General features: G+C 46.5%; 1 protein-coding gene across 4 annotated transcripts in view; it reads left to right on the forward strand.

Moving 5' to 3' along the window:
- TTLL11 (tubulin tyrosine ligase like 11) overlaps positions 1–20139 on the forward strand; it is a 120888-nt gene that overhangs the window by 13815 nt on the left and 86934 nt on the right. For all 4 annotated transcript variants that reach the window (XM_068249018.1, XM_068249020.1, XM_068249021.1 and 1 more), the window contains exon 3: positions 30–163. In XM_068249018.1, the coding sequence (XP_068105119.1) occupies positions 30–163 (134 nt within the window). The remainder of the gene's footprint in view (positions 1–29; positions 164–20139) is intronic.

The raw sequence follows: 20139 nt of genomic DNA on the forward strand, positions 1-20139 counted from the left end.
TGAAGTCTTTGTGTATCTTTCCTCTGGAGGGATGGCAGATATGGTGCGTAAGATAAACCTGAGTCGGGCGCTGAGGACCATGCAGGAGCTGTTCCCCGAGGAGTACAACTTCTACCCACAGTCCTGGATCCTCCCTGATGAGTATCACGTCTTCTCTGCACAGGTGAGTGTCAGCTCCTGGGCCCAGCGCAGCCCAACACCTTCCAGCACTACTACAGTATTATTATTGTTATGCATTTCTATAGCGTTAGCACACCAGTATTTGTCGTCTTCATAATAATAATAATAATAATAATAATATTATTATTCATTTATTTATTGCTGACATCTTCTGCAGTGCTTAAGACTATATAGTCATGTCACTGACTGTCCTCAGAGGAGCTCACACTCTGATCCTACCATAGTCATAGTGTAATGTCCTACCATATTATCATTATGTATTTATATAGCAGTGACATCTTCTGCACCACTTTACAGAGTACATAGTCATGTCACTGACTGTCCTCAGAGGAGCTCACAATCTAATCCTGCTATAGTCATAGTCTAATGTCCTATCATATTATTATTATGTATTTATATAGCACTGACATATCCTGCAGCACATTACAGAGTACATAGTCATGTCACTGACTGTCCTCAGAGGAGCTCACAATCTAATCCTACCATAGTCATAGTCTAATGTCCTACCATATTATTATTATGTATTTATATAGCACTGACATCTTCTGCAGCACTTTACAGAGTACATAGTCCTGTCACTGACTGTCCTCAGAGGAGCTCACACTCTAATCCTACCACAGTCATAGTGTAATGTCCGACCATCCTATTATTATGTATTTATATAGCAGTGACATCTCCTGCAGCACATTGCAGAGTACATAGTCATGTCACTGACTGTCCTCAGAGGAGCTCACACTCTAATCCTACCATAGTCATAGTCTAATGTCCTACCATATTATTATTATGTATTTATATAGCACTGACATCTTCTGCAGCACATTACAGAGTACATAGTCATGTCACTGACTGTCCTCAGAGGAGCTCACACTCTAATCCTACCATAGTCATAGTCTAATGTCCTACCATATTATTATTATGTATTTATATAGCACTGACATCTTCTGCAGCACATTACAGAGTACATAGTCATGTCACTGACTGTCCTCAGAGGAGCTCACACTCTAATCCTACCATAGTCATAGTCTAATGTCCTACCATATTATTATTATGTATTTATATAGCACTGACATCTTCTGCAGCACATTACAGAGTACATAGTCATGTCACTGACTGTCCTCAGAGGAGCTCACAATCTAATCCTACCATAGCCATAGTCTAATGCCCTACCATATTATTATTATTATGTATTTATATAGTACTATTCCAGACCTCTGCTTGTTCTGGAAAAATGCACACGGACGCTGAATGCAGATTGTGTACATACTTTTTCCCTTTTTGAGTTTGATATGTTTGGTTGAGATGTTTCTACTGTCATGTCCCTATTGTATTGTGGCGTTCTCACTGCCTCTTGTCTATGTACCTATTAGAAGCTATGTATTGTGCCAAAACCAATTCCGGGCATGACCACTCATGCTTGGCGAAATAAAACGATTCTGATTCTGCAGCACATTACAGAGTACATAGTCATGTCACTGACTGTCCTCAGAGGAGCTCACACTCTAATCCTACCATAGTCATAGTCTAATGCCCTACCATATTATTATTATGTATTTATATAGCACTGAAATCTTCTGCAGCACATTACAGAGTACATAGTCATGTTACTGACTGTCCTCAGAGGAGCTCACATTCTAATCCTACCATAGTCATAGTCTAATGTCCTACCATATTATTATGTATTTATATAGCACTGACATCTTCTGCAGCACATTACAGAGTACATAGTCATGTCACTGACTGTCCTCAGAGGAGCTTACAATCTAATCCTACCATAGCCATAGTCTAATGCCCTACCATATTATTATTATTTATTTATACAGCACTGACATCTTCTGCAGCACTGTACAGAGTACATAGTCCTGTCACTGACTGTCCTCAGAGGAGCTCACACTCTAATCCTACCATAGTCATAGTGTAATGTCCTACCATATTATTATTATGTATTTATACAGCACTGACATCTTCTGCAGCACTGTACAGAGTACATAGTCATGTCACTGACTGTCCTCAGAGGAGCTCACAATATAATCCTACCATAGTCATAGTCTAATGTCCTACTATATTATTATTATGTATTTATACAGCACTGACATCTTCTGCAGCACTGTACAGAGTACATAGTCCTGTCACTGACTGTCCTCAGAGGAGCTCACACTCTAATCCTACCATAGTCATAGTGTAATGTCCTATCATATTATTATTATGTAATTATATAGCACTGACATCTTCTGCAGCACTGTACAGAGTACATAGTCATGTCACTGACTGTCCTCAGAGGAGCTCACAATATAATCCTACCATAGTCATAGTCTAATGTCCTACCATATTATTATTATGTATTTATATAGTGCTGACATCTCCTGCAGCACATTACAGAGTACATAGTCATGTCACTGACTGTCCTCAGAGGAGCTCACAATATAATCCTACCATAGTCATAGTCTAATGTCCTACCATATTATTATTATGTATTTATATAGCCCTGAAATCTTCTGCAGAACTTTACAGAATACATAGTCATGTCACTGACTGTCCTCAGAGGAGCTCACAATATAATCCTACCATAGTCATAGTCTAATGTCCTACCATATTATTATTATGTATTTATATAGCCCTGAAATCTTCTGCAGAACTTTACAGAGAACAGGTAGTCCCCAGTTAATGAACGACATAGGGGACTGTAGGTTCGTTCTTAAACTGAATCTGTTCTTAAGTCGAACATTGTGCCATCTTTGTCCCCTGTACCTCGTCTGTGCCCCCCTGTGCCTCCAGTGTCTCCCTCTGTGTCACCTCTGCCCTCTGTGCCTGCTTATACAAGTTTAAAAGCCATTTTTTCTTTTATTTTTTTAAAATCGATTTTCTCAAAAACTACAAGTCCAATTTGAAAAATTTGTTTTGACTTGTTCCCATGGAAACACAGAATCCATGCCGTTCGTATCAGTAGGTCATTCGTAAGTCGGGGACTACCTGTACAGAGTCATATCACTAACTGTCATTAGAGGAGCTCACAATCTAATCCCTGCCGTAGTCAGTCTTTGCCTTATGTTCCTATTATAATTTTTGGTGGTGGATCAATTAACCCGTCAATATGTTTTTTGGAACATGCATGCAAACACGGATTCGCAATTGTAATTTTTGAATGCTACCCTTATGGCATACATTTACATATATTATATATTTATGTATACCTGACACAGAACTACAGCAGAGTCCTCAGTATTCGGCACAGGCAGGGATTGCCTGACTGCCTCATGCCGGATCTGTGGGCTTGCCCGTTGCTCGAGCAGCTGGTAGCAGAAGCAACATACCGATCTTCCGGCGGAGTCTTCTTCACTTCCTGCAGCTTCCAGCGTCCTCTGCGTACAGCTTCTGGTGTGTCACCTGACCTGCATTGGGTCAGCTCCCGGCATGTCACCATGGGCGGATTTTAGGCAACGCCACAAAGGCCATGGCCTAGGGCACAAAGAAAGCAAGGGGTGGGCAGCAGTAGCAGTTAGTTTGCTGATCATTCATCCTGCTACACAGAGTTTGCACATAGCGGTGGGCAGGTAACGTAACAGCTGGATCTGGCACTCGGGAGGGGGGAGGGTTGGGATGCAGCAAACAGGCATTTACAGTGATCTCTGAGCTGCCTGTCTCTAACCGAATGTGCCGCTCGCCAAAGAGCTTACAATCTAATCCTTGCCATCACTTCACTAACTGTCCTCAGAGGAGCCTTCAATCCAATCCCTGCCATGTGCGGGGGAGAGGGGGGGGGGGGGGGGTTAAAGGGGAGCTTCATCCTAAACAAACATACTGTCATTAAGTTACATTAGTTATGTTAATTAAAATAGATAGGTAATATACCCACCCTGTTTTAAAAGAACAGGCAAATGTTTGATTTCATGAGGGCAGCCATCTTTTTGGTTGAAAGGAGGTGACAAGGAGTGTGAGACACAGTTCTAACTGTCCTGTGTCCTGATCACCCCTCCCAGCTGCGTGCACTAAGCTTCAAATCTCAAATTCATAATTTAAACAAACAAATTTGCTCCAAGACAGCAGAAGGAGAACAACAACATCAGAAATCCCATCATGCTTTGCACAGCATCAGGGGAAAACTGCCCGGGCAGTTTTCTTCTGTGCAGCTAAAAATGAGGCTTGGGTAAGAAAAACAAAGTTCTGATGCTGTGAAACTGTGAAACACCAAGCCTTTTCAGTGCTGCTGAGTAGATTTTTAGTCTGGAGGTTCACTTTAAGGCTGCTGTTGGTCGAGAGGCAGCTGGTAATAGTGGGCCTTGGTCGGTAAAAAGTACAAATCCGGCCCACATGTCACCTAACCCACATTGCGTCAGGGGCCGTGCATGGATGCCAGAAAACCGCTGGGAGCTGCAGGTTGCATAGAAGACAGGACTTTGCTGTATTATCATTATTGAACAGAATACATCGAACGTACCATTCGCTGTCCCTGCTGATTGGTTACACAGCACTTTGCGCTTAGGATTATGTCATTTTGAGTCATGGAGATGAATTTGCTCCATAAACCAAAAAATTCAGCTGCATTATGTCTTTACGCCTGCAGGTGGCAGCACAGGACCACAAATACTTTTCAGCAGAAACTGGTTAGTTCCATGTCTGCCCTGTCTTCCTCCCACCACATTTCGGTTACTGGTTAGGAAGGAAGCTGTTAGTATCTTCCTAGCACTAGCTGTATTATATACCCCCTCTCTTCCTTGCATTGGCTGCTGGTTAGCGGTGGAGCCAGGTTAGTCTCATTGATGGTGAGTGAATTACGTGCAGCCCTTCACTCCATCTCCCCCAACAAAACAAGAGCAGCCGGGAGTTAGAGGAGCTTTGCTGAATTTTGGCTAAGGCCCCGTTCACAGCCGCGTTTTGGAAACGCGTGCAGGTGGCCGACACGCACGACATCAGACATTGCATAGAGTGCAATGTCTGATGTTCACACTGCATGCGTTCCGGACCTGTGCGGTCCGGGAACGCATGCTGCACGCATTTTTAGTAAAAACGCATGGCTGTCCCATTCACTTTTCAGTGATGGGATCAGCCACGCAACGCATACGAACGCGGATGGCGTGCGTTCGTACGCGTTGCGGTCCGCATGCGTTGCGGTCTGCGTTCTGCAGTCTGAACGGGGCCTTACAAGTTAAAGGTGGCTACTAACTGTCCATTTTCTAGCAAAAAATTGTTCGAGCAATCAGAAATTCTGATCGGATTGGTTGTAAATAATCTCAGTTGATAGACACAATCAATTACGACCGATTATAAAAATAGTCGTCCGATTGGATTTTGGTCAAACCAAAATTTGGATTTTCCTGTTGGTTGTGATAGATAGGAAGCAAAGATTGGTTCGTTGATGGTGTCGTGAACGATTTTTCTTCCGATCAGAATTATCTGATCGCTCGAACGATTTTTCGGTAGAAATTGGATCGTTAGTGGCCACCTTTAGCATGCTCAGACTCACTGAGATGTAACTTGTAATGTCATATGACTGGGGCCAGTGCTGTCATAGCTGTCTCTGTGATGTCACGTGACCAGAGCCAGTACGGTGATGGCTTTCTCTGTGATGTTATAAGTCTGGGACCAGTACGGTGATAGCTGTCTCAGTGATGTCATGTGACCAGTGCCGTGAGGGCTCTTCTTATGATGGCATGTGACCAAAACCATTGCTGTCCCTGTCGTCATGTGACCACACACGATGCAGTGGTGGCTGCCTCAGTGATGTCATGTGACCACACACGATGCAGTGGTGGCTGCCTCAGTGATGTCATGTGACCACAAACAGTGCAGTGAGGTCTGCCCCTGTGATGTCATGTGACCACAGCCGATGGAGTGACAACTGCCTTGATTAAAAAGCACATTCTTCACTGAAGTGTACAATTAATAAGAGATTAGAAAAACTAGGATGGATTACATCAGGAGTCAGCAGCCCCCACCTGGGTCATATCACACCATAGAGAGCGAGGGGTGCTGGAAGGTCAGTGAATTAGTAGTTATGTGAGTATGCTTTCAACCATCTGCAGCGAGAGCTGTTTTATAAACCCAGGCCAAGTCAGCAGGTTTGTGTATGTTCTCCAGTAATATACAGGTGGATTATATCTGCCACATGTAGTATATGACTTCACATGCACTGGCAGGCCCTAGTGGGGACTCTCAGTCAGTTCTCGCCGCCCCCGTTCTCACTGCACGGGGTCTGTACTGGGGGCACCATCACCATTATTATTATGTCGATTAGTACTAGTGGACTGCTCCTGCATGGCAGGAACTTAAATACTAACTGCCGACCCAGTTTCTGTATGCACACCATCACCCAGTTTCTGTCATGTTCAGCATTACTGCAGTTTCCTAAATTGTCTGTGTCATGTGTCTAGTCCTATACTATGTTATGCCATGTGTACCACAAATAATTCCGAATATTGCGCTTGCTGTATTTGGCGAAATAAATCTAATTCTGATATGGATCATACTCTATTCTCTGGCCTTCATGGTGACATCCTAAAGTGGCGATTACCCTTCAGTCAGTGGCGTAACTACTATTCATGACCCTTCCCCCCCCCATATGTTCCCACCCTTTGCCCGGCCCACTTTGGTGCTCTTCACTGCCTTGGGGCTCATCTCACAAGGGTCATAAAACAAGGGTCATCAGGGCTGTGGAGTCGGTAAAAAAATCATCCGACTCCAACTCCGACTCCAGGTACCCAAATGCCTCCGACTCCTCGACTCCGACTCCTTAGTCTAATACTTACCAGGGCTGTGGATTTGGTACAAAAATCATCCGACTCTGACTCCCGACTGACTCCTCAGTTTATCAGTTTATGAAACCACAGGCTCCAACTCCTGGTACCTAAAATTGCTCCGACTCCTCGACTCAGACTCAGACTCCACCAGTGTTGCCAACCTCGGAAATACATTTTTACTGACAATGCACAAATAATTTACTGACGGAACACTTTTTTAACTGACATCTAATATTATTGAAATTCAATGAAAGATATCACACATGGGCCCTTACGTGCAATACACCGGCAACCACGTGGGGCGCGAATGAGGAAGAAGAGTGCAGTGGTGGACACCGGACAGGTGAAGTATTACTGCACGGAATCTGGGGGAGGGGGGAGAGTGGGGGACACTTTGATACATTTACATTTGGGGGATGCGACTAGGGGTTTCCGTCACATTTGTTCTCGATTATCGCAGCCCTTACCGCTGCACACCTTATCGAGCATGAGAACCTGAGATTTTCCAGCATGTCCGATTGTTACATGCGATCGATACATGCAACCGACTTCGGCCCGAAATTGGTTTGATTGTCAACTAGACATGCTCTTGGTGGCACCGGGTTTTATTATATCAATCATAATTGTCTTATCTGATGGTTGATTGGCCGCCAAGTCTACAGATGTATGGCCACCTTTAGCTAGAGCAGTGTACATTCCACAGTGATACGTGAACTGATAAGCGGTAAGTGCTGTGATCTTCCAAGAAAGAGAGAGGGTTTTTTTACTGACACCACAATTTTTTTCATGGACTTTACTGACAGCCCAGATTTGTTGACTTTTTTACTGACTGTCAGTAAATCTACTGACGGTTGGCAACACTGGACTCCACAGCCCTGGTGGTCATCATGATCTTCACACCCATAACAAGTGCAGCCACAAAACCCCTGATCTGAAGTATAGACCCTGTTTAGGAGGAAGGGAAGATTAGCAGTTGGGGCCCCTCACAGCTCACGGCCCCCCTGCAATTGCAGTGGCTTCTCCCCTCTAGTTACGCCCCTGCCTTCAGCCTTGGTTGTTGGATGGTAATGATGTATTTCCTGTGAATGGATAGTAAGCTCTGTCCACCTCGGTGGGTAATGACTGCAGCCAGTTGGTGTGATGATTGCTGGATCTTCCTCCGGTGTCTCAGCTGCCGATAGCTGACGGGAGGTTCTGGCAGTGCCAGGATTTCTGGCTTCCAAGCCGTGGGAGGGTGTTTAGTGAGCAGACACTTCATAAGCCATGTTAATCTGCAATTAGTGAGGAAACAAACAGGCTGATGAGGCCTGTGGTCGGTGTAATTGGCCGGAGGGATGGCTGCTCACTCGTACCCACATGACCGTAGCAGAGAAGCCTTCTGAATAGGTTACTGAGATCCTGCCGCCACATAATTGCAGTGGGAGAATTCTCCACACCGCCTACTCCTGTCATTGCTGTGGTGGCAGCAGCAGAGAGAATAGTGAGGTAGCTGGTCCACATGACCGTAAAAAAGACTTCTGAAGTGATTACTGAACTCCTGTTCTGCCCTCTGCTGAGAATTGTGGTGGACCTCATATTCAGTGGCGGATATGATGGGTAGGGGTGTCCCGTTCATTGAAGGGTCTCAGGTATGGTGAGTATCTCTCCAGTCACATAGTGGTGGACCTCATATTCAGTAATGGACCTCATATTCAGTGGTGGACCTCATATACAGTGGTGAACCTCATATACAGTGGCAGATATGATGGGTCAGGGTCTCCCATTCATTGAAGGGTCTCAGGTATGGTGAGTATCTCTCCAGTCACATAGTGGTGGACCTCATATTCAGTGGTGGACCTCATATTCAGTGGCGGATATGATGGGTAGGGGGTCTCCCATTCATTGAAGGGTCTCAGGTATGGTGAGTTTCTCTCCAGTCACATAGTGGTGGACCTCATATTCAGTGGCGGATATGATGGGGTCTCCCATTCATTGAAGGGTCTCGGGTATGGTGAGTATCTCTCCAGTCACATAGTGGTGGACCTCATATTCAGTGGCGGATATGATCGGTAGGGGGTCTCCCATTCATTGAAGGGTCTCGGGTATGGTGAGTTTCTCTCCAGTCACATAGTGGTGGACCTCATATTCAGTGGTGGACCTCATATTCAGTGGCAGATATGACGGATAGGGGGTCTCCCATTCATTGAAGGGTATCGGGTATGGTGAGTATCTCTCCAGTCACATGGTGGTGGACCTCATATTCAGTGGCAGATATGATGGGTAGGGGTCTCCTATTCATTGAAGGGTCTCGGGTATGGTGAGTATCTCTCCAGTCACATGGTGGTGGACCTCATATTCAGTGGCGGATATGATGGGTAGGGATCTCCTATTCATTGAAGGGTCTCGGGTATGGTGAGTATCTCTCCAGTCACATAGTGGTGGACCTCATATTCAGTGGTGGATATGATGGGTAGGGATCTCCTATTCATTGAAGGGTCTCGGGTATGGTGAGTATCTCTCCAGTCACATAGTGGTGGACCTCATATTCAGTGGCGGATATGATGGGTAGGGATCTCCTATTCATTGAAGGGTATCAGGTATGGTGAGGTTCTCTCCAGTCACATGGTGGTGGACCTCATATTCAGTGGCGGATATGATGGGTAGGGGTCTCTCATTCTTTGAAGGGTCTCAGGTATGGTGAGTTTCTCTCCAGTCACATAGTGGTGGACCTCATATTCAGTGGTGGATATGATGGGTAGGGGGTCTCCCATTCATTGAAGGGTCTCAGGTATGGTGAGTTTCTCTCCAGTCACATAGTGGTGGACCTCATATTCAGTGGCAGATATGATGGGTAGGGGTCTACCATTCTTTGAAGGGTCTCGGGTATGGTGAGTTTCTCTCCAGTCACATAGTGGTGGACCTCATATTCAGTGGTGGACCTCATATTCAGTGGCAGATATGACGGATAGGGGGTCTCCCATTCATTGAAGGGTATCGGGTATGGTGAGTTTCTCTCCAGTCACATGGTGGTGGACCTCATATTCAGTGGCAGATATGATGGGTAGGGATCTCCTATTCATTGAAGGGTCTCGGGTATGGTGAGTATCTCTCCAGTCACATAGTGGTGGACCTCATATTCAGTGGCGGATATGATGGGTAGGGATCTCCTATTCATTGAAGGGTATCAGGTATGGTGAGGTTCTCTCCAGTCACATGGTGGTGGACCTCATATTCAGTGGCAGATATGATGGGTAGGGGTCTCCCATTCATTGAAGGGTCTCGGGTATGGTGAGTATCTCTCCAGTCACATGGTGGTGGACCTCATATTCAGTGGCAGATATGATGGGTAGGGGTCTCCCATTCATTGAAGGGTCTCGGGTATGGTGAGTATCTCTCCAGTCACATGGTGGTGGACCTCCTATTCAGTGGCGGATATGATGGGTAGAGATCTCCCATTCATTGAAGGGTATCAGGTATGGTGAGGTTCTCTCCAGTCACATGGTGGTGGACCTCATATTCAGTGGCGGATATGATGGGTAGGGGTCTTCCATTCATTGAAGGGTGTCAGGTATGGTGAGGTTCTCTCCAGTCACATGGTGGTGGACCTCATATTCAGTGGCGGATATGATGGGTGGAGGTCTCCCATTCATTGAAGGGTCTCAGGTATAGTGAGTTTCTCTCCAGTCACATGGTGGTGGACCTCATATTCAGTTGAGGCCTCTCATATGGTGAGGGTCTCTCCAGTCACATAGTGGCTATGCAGTGTGTATGCCCTATATTCAGTGGAGGTGACACATATGGCGGGATTCTCTCTAGTCATATATATGGGGCCTTGGAAGTGGTGAGGTTCTTTCCAGTTAGGCTTCATAGTCAGTAAAGGGTTCTCTTCAGTCATATAGTGGGGGTCCTCAGATTTGCTTGGGTTTTCTCTAGACATACAGTGGAGAGTCACGGATGTGGTAGGGTTTTCTCCAGTCGTATAGTTGGGGGGGGGGGGGGGGCAGGATGTGGTGGGATTCTCTCCAGATATGTATGGGTGGTCTCCTATTCAGTGAGCAGTATTGGATATGGATGGGTTCTCTCCAGTCGTATAGTTGGGGGGGGGGGAGGATGTGGTGGGGTTCTCTCCAGATATGTATAGGTGGCCTCATATTCAGTGAGTAGTATCGGATATGGTTGTGTTCTCTCCAGTCAAATAGTGTGTGTGTGTGTGTGTGGGGGGGGGGGGGGCATGGATGTGGTGGGGTTCTCTCCAGATATGTATAGGTGGCCTCATATTTAGTGAGTAGTATCGGATATGGTTGTGTTCTCTCCAGTCATATAGTTGGGGGGGGGGGGGGCATGGATGTGGTGGGATTCTATCCAGATACAGGATCTTCTAAAAAAATTAGCATATTATGATAAAGTTCATTATTTTGTGTAATGTAGTGATAAACATTAGACTTTCATATATTTTAGATTCATTACACACAACTGAAGTAGTTCAAGCCTTTTATTGTTTTTCTTATTGATGATTTTGATATACAGCTCATGAAAACCCAAATTTCCTATCTCAAAATATTAGCATATTTCATCCGACCAATAAAAGAAAAGTGTTTTTAAAACAAAAAAAGTCAACCTTCAAATAATTATGTTCAGTTATGCACTCAATACTTGGTCGGGAATCCATTTGCAGAAATGACTGCTTCAATGCGGCGTGGCATGGAGGCAATCAGCCTGTGGCACTGCTCAGGTGTTATGGAGGCCCAGGATGCTTCGATAGCGGCCTTAAGCTCATCCAGAGTGTTGGGTCTTGCGTCTCTCAACTTTCTCTTCACAATATCCCACAGATTCTCTATGGGGTTCAGGTCAGGAGAGTTGGCAGGCCAATTGAGCACAGTAATACCATGGTCAGTAAACCATTTACCAGTGGTTTTGGCACTGTGAGCAGGTGCCAGGTCGTGCTGAAAAATGAAATCTTCATCTCCATAAAGCTTTTCAGCAGATGGAAGCATGAACCCACTTTTGAACCAGAAACAGCAGCAGAGGCGCCTGACCTGGGCTACAGAGAAGCAGCACTGGACTGTTGCTCAGTGGTCCAAAGTACTTTTTTCAGATGAAAGCAACTTTTACATGTAATTCAGAAATCAAGGTGCCAGAGTCTGGAGGAAGACTGGGGAGAGGGAAATGCCAAAATGCCTGAAGTCCAGTGTCAAGTACCCACAGTCAGTGATGGTCTGGGTTGCCATGTCAGCTGCTGGTGTTGGTCCACTGTGTTTTATCAAGGGCAGGGTCAATGCAGCTAGCTATCAGGAGATTTTGGAGCACTTCATGCTTCCATCTGCTGAAAAGCTTTATGGAAATGTAGATTTCATTTTTCAGCACGACCTGGCACCTGCTCACAGTGCCAAAACCACTGGTAAATGGTTTACTGACCATGGTATTACTGTGCTCAATTGGCCTGCCAACTCTCCTGACTTGAACCCCATAGAGAATCTGTGGGATATTGTAAAGAGACAGTTATGAGACGCAAGACCCAACACTCTGGATGAGCTTAAGGTCGCTATCGAAGCATCCTGGGCCTCCATAACACCTGAGCAGTGCCACAGGCTGATTGCCTCCATGCCACGCCGCATTGAAGCAGTCATTTCTGCAAAAGGATTCCCGACCAAGTATTGAGTGCATAACTGAACATAATTATTTGAAGGTTGACTTTTTTGTTTTAAAAACACTTTTCTTTTATTGGTCAGATGAAATATGCTAATATTTTGAGATAGGAAATTTGGGTTTTCATGAGCTGTATGCCAAAATCATCAATAAGAAAAACAATAAAAGGCTTGAACTACTTCAGTTGTGTGTAATGAATCTAAAATATATGAACAGACAAACCGAGAGCCCAATATAGTGTAGTAGGTATTAGCCCAAAAGGATTGAAATTACAGGTAAGTATTATACTTACAAACACGGGTTACCGCTGAGGCAACCACTGTATAGGCAGGTGGGGAGTATAAGCCTGTCCCCACTTCAGGATTAAGATGTCGCTCTCTGTGATAGAAGAAAGGAGGGTATATCACCCTTCCACCAAGGGTGGTTCGCTGGATGAAACAATGTACAGAGGCGCCAGTAGGATAAAAGGTACTAAAAAGGTTAAAACATCTAGGTGGTGGTGGTGGACCAGCCGACCTAAAGCAGACGCGATGCTGTCGATTCAAGTCAACAAAAATTTATTCATATACTCCAAGGAACACTGCGACGCGTTTCACGGGTACAAAACCCGCTTCTTCAGGCATTAAATAACAGGAGTATCTCACAGCTGTAGGTCCTGATAAGGCTTGGCACCTCTAAAATATATAATATAAAATATATGAAAGTCTAATGTTTATCAGTACATTACAGAAAATAATGAACTTTATCACAATATGCTAATTTTTTGAGAAGATCCTGTATATATTGGAGGCCTCATATTTAGTGAGTAGTATCGGATATGGTAGGGTTCTCTCCAGTTGCATACTGGGGGGCTCTTATTGAGTGGGGAACATTGGCTGTGGTGGGGTTCTCTTCAGTCAGATAAAGGGTTTCAGTGAAGGGTTTCAGATATGGTGAGACTCTCTCCAGTCACATAGTGGCTATGCAGTGTGTATGCCCTATATTCAGTGAGGGCACATGGTGGGATTCTCTCTAGTCATATAGGGGTGGGGGACTCTTATATAGCGTGGGACCTCGGATGTGGTGAGGTTCTTTTCAGTTAAATATTGGGGGCTTCATATTCAGTACAGGGTCTCAGATAGAGTTGTGTTCTCTGCAGACATGCAGTATAGGGGCCTCAAATGTCGTGGTGTTTTCTTCAGTCACATTGTGGGGACCTCAGATATGGTGTGGTTCTCTTCAGTCATATAGTGGGGGGGCCTTGGATATGGTGGGGTTCTCTTCAGTTACATAGTAGGTGCCTCAGATACGGTGGGGTTCTCTCTAGTCACAGTGGGGGGTGGCTCAGATATAGCAGGGTTCTCTCCAGTCACAGCAGGGGGCTCAGAAATGGCAGGGTTCTCTCCAGTCACAGTGAGGGGCTCAGATATGGCAGGGTTCTCTCCAGTCACAGTGGGGGGGGGACTCATATATGGCTGGGTTTTCTACAGTCACAGTGGGGGCTCAGATATGGCAGGGTTCTCTCCAGTTGGAAGGGGGGGCTCAGATATGGCAGGGTTCTCTCCAGACGGGGGGGGCAGATATGGCAGGGTTCTCTCCAGTCACAGCAGGGGGCCTCAGATACGGTGGGGTTCTCTCCAGTCACAGCAGGGGGCCTCAGTTATGGCAGGGTTATCTCCCTGTGTATGGGGAAGCTGCAGTGAGAGAGATATTTGTCAGGGAGGCAGGTTGAAGTGCGGCTGTAGAAACATATGTTATGTATGCTGAACATTACTCTGTTGCGCTGTGACATTTCTGCAAGGCCAGCAGTTCCGGCACCACATATCACCCAGCGCTGCGGAGAGCTGGTATTTGGCTCGGGAACACGCCTGCCATTTAGCAAGCATTGTCACTTCTGACACTTCTTATGGGAATGGAAACTGTCATCTTCCAAAGAAGCAAAATAAAGGCCATTTGCTGAGCTTCATTACCCATTAGCCTTGTAATGCGTGCAGCAACCGCTGCCGCAGCCAAGATGGCTTCTCATGCGTCTGTCCTATGCCTAGCCTATCCTGTGCGCAGGGGACACTGCAGAACCTGCAGCTTTTACTGTGTGTACCCTGTAACCCATAAGAGGAGAGCTGTCCTATGCCTGGCCTATTCTGCACAGAACCTGCAGCTTTTACTGTATGTACCCTGTAACCCATAAGAGGAGAGCTGTCCTATGCCTGGCCTATTCTGCACAGAACCTGCAGCTTTTACTGTATGTACCCTGTAACCCATAAGAGGAGAGCTGTCCTATGCCTGGCCTATTCTGCACAGAACCTGCAGCTTTTACTGTGTGTACCCTGTAACCCATAAGAGGAGAGCTGTCCTATGCCTGGCCTTTCCTGCACAGAACCTGCAGCTTTTACTGTGTGTACCCGGTAACCCATAAGAGGAGAGCTGTCCTATGCCTAGCCTATTCTGCACAGAACATGCAGTTTTGTAACCAATAAGAGGAGAGCGCCCCCTACGGAGAGGAGACATCAGAACCTGCAGCTTTGTAACCCATAAGAGGAGTGCGCCCCCTACTGAGAGGAGACAGCAGAACCTGCAGCTTTGTAACCCATAAGAGGAGAGCGCCCCCTACGGAGAGAAAACAGCAGATCCTGCAGCTTTGTAACCCATAAGAGGAGAGCACCCCCTACGGAGAGGAGACAGCAGATCCTGCAGCTTTGTAACCCATAAGAGGAGAGCTGTCCTATGCCTGGCCTATCCAGCACAGAACCTGCAGCTTTGTAACCCATAAGAGGAGTGCGCCCCCTACTGAGAGGAGACAGCAGAACCTGCAGCTTTGTAACCCATAAGAGGAGAGCTGTCCTATGCCTGGCCTATCCTGCGCAGAACCTGCAGCTTTGTAACCCATAAGAGGAGAGCACCCCCTACGGAGAGGAGACAGCAGATCCTGCAGCTTTGTAACCCATAAGAGGAGAGCTGTCCTATGCCTGGCCTATCCTGCGCAGAACCTGCAGCTTTGTAACCAATAAGAAGAGAGCTGGCCTATCCTTTGCACAGGGGAGACTGCAGCTTTGTAACCCATAAGAGGAGAGTGCCCCCTACTGAGAGGAGACAGCAGATCCTGCAGCTTTGTAACCCATAAGAGGAGAGCACCCCCTACTGAGAGGAGACAGCAGATCCTGCAGCTTTGTAACCCATAAGAGGAGAGCACCCCCTACGGAGAGGAGACAGCAGATCCTGCAGCTTTGTAACCCATAAGAGGAGAGCTGTCCTATGCCTGGCCTATCCAGCACAGAACCTGCAGCTTTGTAACCCATAAGAGGAGTGCGCCCCCTACTGAGAGGAGACAGCAGAACCTGCAGCTTTGTAACCCATAAGAGGAGAGCTGTCCTATGCCTGGCCTATCCTGCGCAGAACCTGCAGCTTTGTAACCAATAAGAAGAGAGCTGGCCTATCCTTTGCACAGGGGAGACTGCAGCTTTGTAACCCATAAGAGGAGAGTGCCCCCTACTGAGAGGAGACAGCAGATCCTGCAGCTTTGTAACCCATAAGAGGAGAGCACCCCCTACTGAGAGGAGACAGCAGATCCTGCAGCTTTGTAACCCATAAGAGGAGAGCACCCCCTACGGAGAGGAGACAGCAGATCCTGCAGCTTTGTAACCCATAAGAGGAGAGCACCCCCTACGGAGAGGAGACAGCAGATCCTGCAGCTTTGTAACCCATAAGAGGAGAGCACCCCCTACTGAGAGGAGACAACACAACCCCTTCATTACAGGGGCTCGGAAGTAATTGGACAACTGACTCAAAGGTTATTTCATAGGCAGGTGTGGCCAATTCTGCATTTATGTCATCACTAGTAGACCCAAGCCTGTTTAAAAACGTGCTCTAGGTAGTGGCTGGGAGTAATGGTTAAGGGCTCTGCCTCTGATACAGGAGACCAGGGTTCGAATCTCGGCTCTGCCATTCAGTAAGCCAGCACCTATTCAGTAAGCCAGCGCCTATTCAGTAGAAGACCTTTGGCAAGTCTCCCTAACACTGCTACTGCCTATAGAGCGCGTCCTAGTGGCTGCAGCTCTGGCGCTTTGAGTCCGCCAGGAGAAAAGTGTGATATAAATGTTATTTGTCTTGTTTTCCTGCCGCCGCCAGTGCGCATGCGCGCGCCCGCATCCGCCCACCTCGCTCGCTCCCTGGTCTCGTCCAGCTGTCCGTACTGCGCACATGCGCAGTAGGCAAATAACAGGGACAGCTGGACGCAGCGACACAGGGAGATTATAGTATAGGATAATTAAAGGGAACCTAAACTAATTTTTTAAAAAGCCAGTTTCACTTACCTGGGGCTTCTACCTGCCCCCTGCAGCTGCCCTGTGCCTGCGCCGGGACAAATCAATCCTCCAGTCCCCCGGCAATGACTCATTTTCGTTTCTGACGACTCAGCCACTCAATCACTCTCCCGTCCCATGCGCAGTACTATAGAGCGTGATCGAGGATGTCCACGGCCATCGACTGGCTGAGTCATTGCGGGGGACTGGAGGATCGGTTTGTCCGGGCGCAGGCACAGGGCAGCTGCAGGGGGCCGGAGGATAATTGAGTACCGGCGCAGGCACAGGGCAGCTGCAGGGGACCAGTAGAAGCCCCAGGTAAGTGAAACTGGCTTTTTTTCCCCAGGAGTTTAGGTTCCCTTTAATTATGATGACGTAAATATGGAATTGGCCACACCTGCTCATGAAATAGCCTTTGAGTCAGTTGTCCAATTACTTCCGAGCCCCTGAAATGAGGGGATTGTGTTAAAAAAAAAATGCTTTTGTTCGCTTCACTGAATTAAAGCTGAAATTCTGCACTTCATCTGCATCTGAGTTGTTTCATTTACAATTCACTGAGGTAATGTACAGAGCCACAATGAGAAAACAAGCTGTCTCTCCAAATATTTATGGCCTTAACTTTATAGCAGAGTGCAGTCAATTATTCAGGTTATGCACTTTCACAGTCATTTACAGAAACACTTCCTATAGTTATATGTTGCTGTTTATTGATATCTAGCCCCGCCCTCCCACTGAGGCTTAGCCTAGGGCCTAGGCTGTTTATTATATGGAATTCTCACCCCAGAGCATTCTGGGAGAACAGGTATCAGTTGCACTGGCTTTGGAACTCTCAGTAAACAAACATTCCGCAGTGGTCACCTGACAGGACCAAAGATGTCGCCACCTGATATAAATGTCAGAATGTAAATCAGGGAGAGGAAAGATTTTACAATGGCCAAACACTGACTAAATCATTTATAAATGAATATTGTTAAAAAATAAATAAAAAAAATAAGCAATTTTATTCATTATGTTCTTGTGACTACAGATCCCCTTTTAAATCATTTTCATTTTTGTAAATATTCCTCCCGGCACTGATGAGCTGCCGCAGATTTCTAGGTTACACCGCGATTCCTCCCCCGCTCGCCGGAGCCTCTGTAGACATCAGGCCTGCGCCGCGTCCCTCTCTGCCGCTCGTCTCTGTGAAGGTCATCGGCTGGGACGGGGCATGAATGATTACCTCCTGGCAGATGTGGCCTCCTTCTCACAAGCTGCTCCTGTTGGGCCTCTTCCTGGTCAGCAGATGCCACTTCACATCCAGTCATGTCACCAGTTCATAATGCCGGCGGTGCGGCCAGGCGGGCAGTGCGGACTGGAGAGCCCGGCGCGTATCATCAGCTCTGAGGAGCCAGAGAGTGCCAGGCTTGTCTGCCACCTCCCACCCACCTGCTCTGACAATATCCTGGCTGCAGCCGGGCTTCCTCCATCCAGGAAACGCCATGTGAGGGATGAGCTCTACATACGTGTGCCTCCATTCACTAAGCTGTCATTTCCTGCGCTCCTCTATAGGTTATTCATGTTCAGCTACATACAAGCAAACAAGTACTTAAAGGACCACTATCTCGAAAAAAATGTAAAATTTATATTACATTTAAACACATACAAATAAGATGTACAATTCTTTCAAAGTGAAATGAGCCATAAATTACTTTTCTCCTATGTTGCTGTCACTTACAGTAGGTAGTAGAAATCTGACATTACTGACAGGTTTTGGGCTAGTCTATCTCTCCATAGGGGATTCTCAGCAAGGCTTTTATTAACAACCTGAGCTGCTTGGTTACTCTGTTGTACTGGTCCAAGCCCTATCTCATACAGCCTTATCAATCCCTGCCATGTACTGATGAGGACCAAAAGTCTGAAACAGGCTGTCACGTGTGGGTTTGATATGGCTGTGTAAAACGTAAAGCTATAGGCTTGCTATACACCAGCGGTTCTGGATGCTTGCTTGGCTTACCAAGGGCGAAAAGGGATAATTTGCATATTCAGTAGTAGTGCATTGTGGGTAACCACAAATGTTCACTTATAGCTGAATTATTGCAGATTTCCTTCTGTTCTAAGAAGGCAAATACACCAAGCTATTCATTATAAAGAAACTCCATAAAAAGGATTTATAGAAACATGCTGGCCAGCCTCCCTGCTCGCTGCACACTTTTCGCAGTTGGATGGAACTACTGCCATTCACTAAGTGCTTTTGAAAATAATGAAAACCCTGAGAATCCCCCAGGAGGAGATGGACTAGTCCAAAACCTGTTGGTATTGTCAGATCTCTACTACCTACTGTAAGTAACAGCAACATAGGAGAAAAGTAATCTACAGCTCATTTTACTCTGAAAGAAACCTACTTCTTCTTAATATCTGTTTACATATATTTTACATTTTAAGATTTTCACAGCAGTGGTCCTTTAAAGTGTACCTGATATGTGGATAATGTGTGGATTTATACTTCCCCGGGGCTTCCTCCAGCCCCATGAAGTGCGTGGGCTCCCTCGCCACTCCGCTGTCTTGTAATCCCCCCCCCCCCCCCCCAGTAATCTGGCCGCAGCGCTCTTCTGTGAGTGCATTGCGCACCACGTCGTGCCTCCATAGCCAGGAGCGTTCTGTGCCTGCGCAGCAGTACTGTGGAGGTGCAGAGCACTTCCGGTTATGGCAGCGCGGCCGGGACACGCATGCGCAGAAGCACACAAATGGCCAGATTACCCGGGGGAAATTACAAAACAACGGCGAAGGCGGTGAGGGAGCCCCAAGTATAAATACACACATTATCGACATCTCAGGTACTTTTTAAAGGACAACTGAAGTAAGAGAGATATGGAGGCTGACCTATTTATTTCCTTTTAAATAATGCAGATAGCCTGGCAGGCCTGCTGATCCTCTGCTTTTATTACTTTTAGCTGTTGCCCCTGAACAAGCATGCAGCAGATCAGGTGTTGTGACTGAAGTGTGACTGGATTAGCTGCATGCTTGTTTCAGGTGTGTGATTCAGCCATTACTGCAGCCAAAGAGATCACCAGGGCTGCCAGGCAGCTGGTATTGTTTAACAGGAAACAAATATGATAGCCTTCATATCTTTTTAACTTCAGTTGTACTTTAAGGCTACTTACACACCAAGACGTTGCGTTTTAGGGGACGTTATAGTCGCATAACGTGCCCCTAACACAACGCATGGTGGTGCGGGAGAGGACGGTAGAGTGAGCCGCGTTAGGCAGCTATATTTGCATAAGGTCTCCCAGGGTGGCGCTGATTGGCCGGCGGGACCACGTGATGCGGAACATCTCACGTGGTCCCGC

Source organism: Hyperolius riggenbachi, chromosome 8 (genome assembly GCF_040937935.1).
Source record: "Hyperolius riggenbachi isolate aHypRig1 chromosome 8, aHypRig1.pri, whole genome shotgun sequence".
NCBI classification, from domain to species: domain Eukaryota; kingdom Metazoa; phylum Chordata; class Amphibia; order Anura; family Hyperoliidae; genus Hyperolius; species Hyperolius riggenbachi.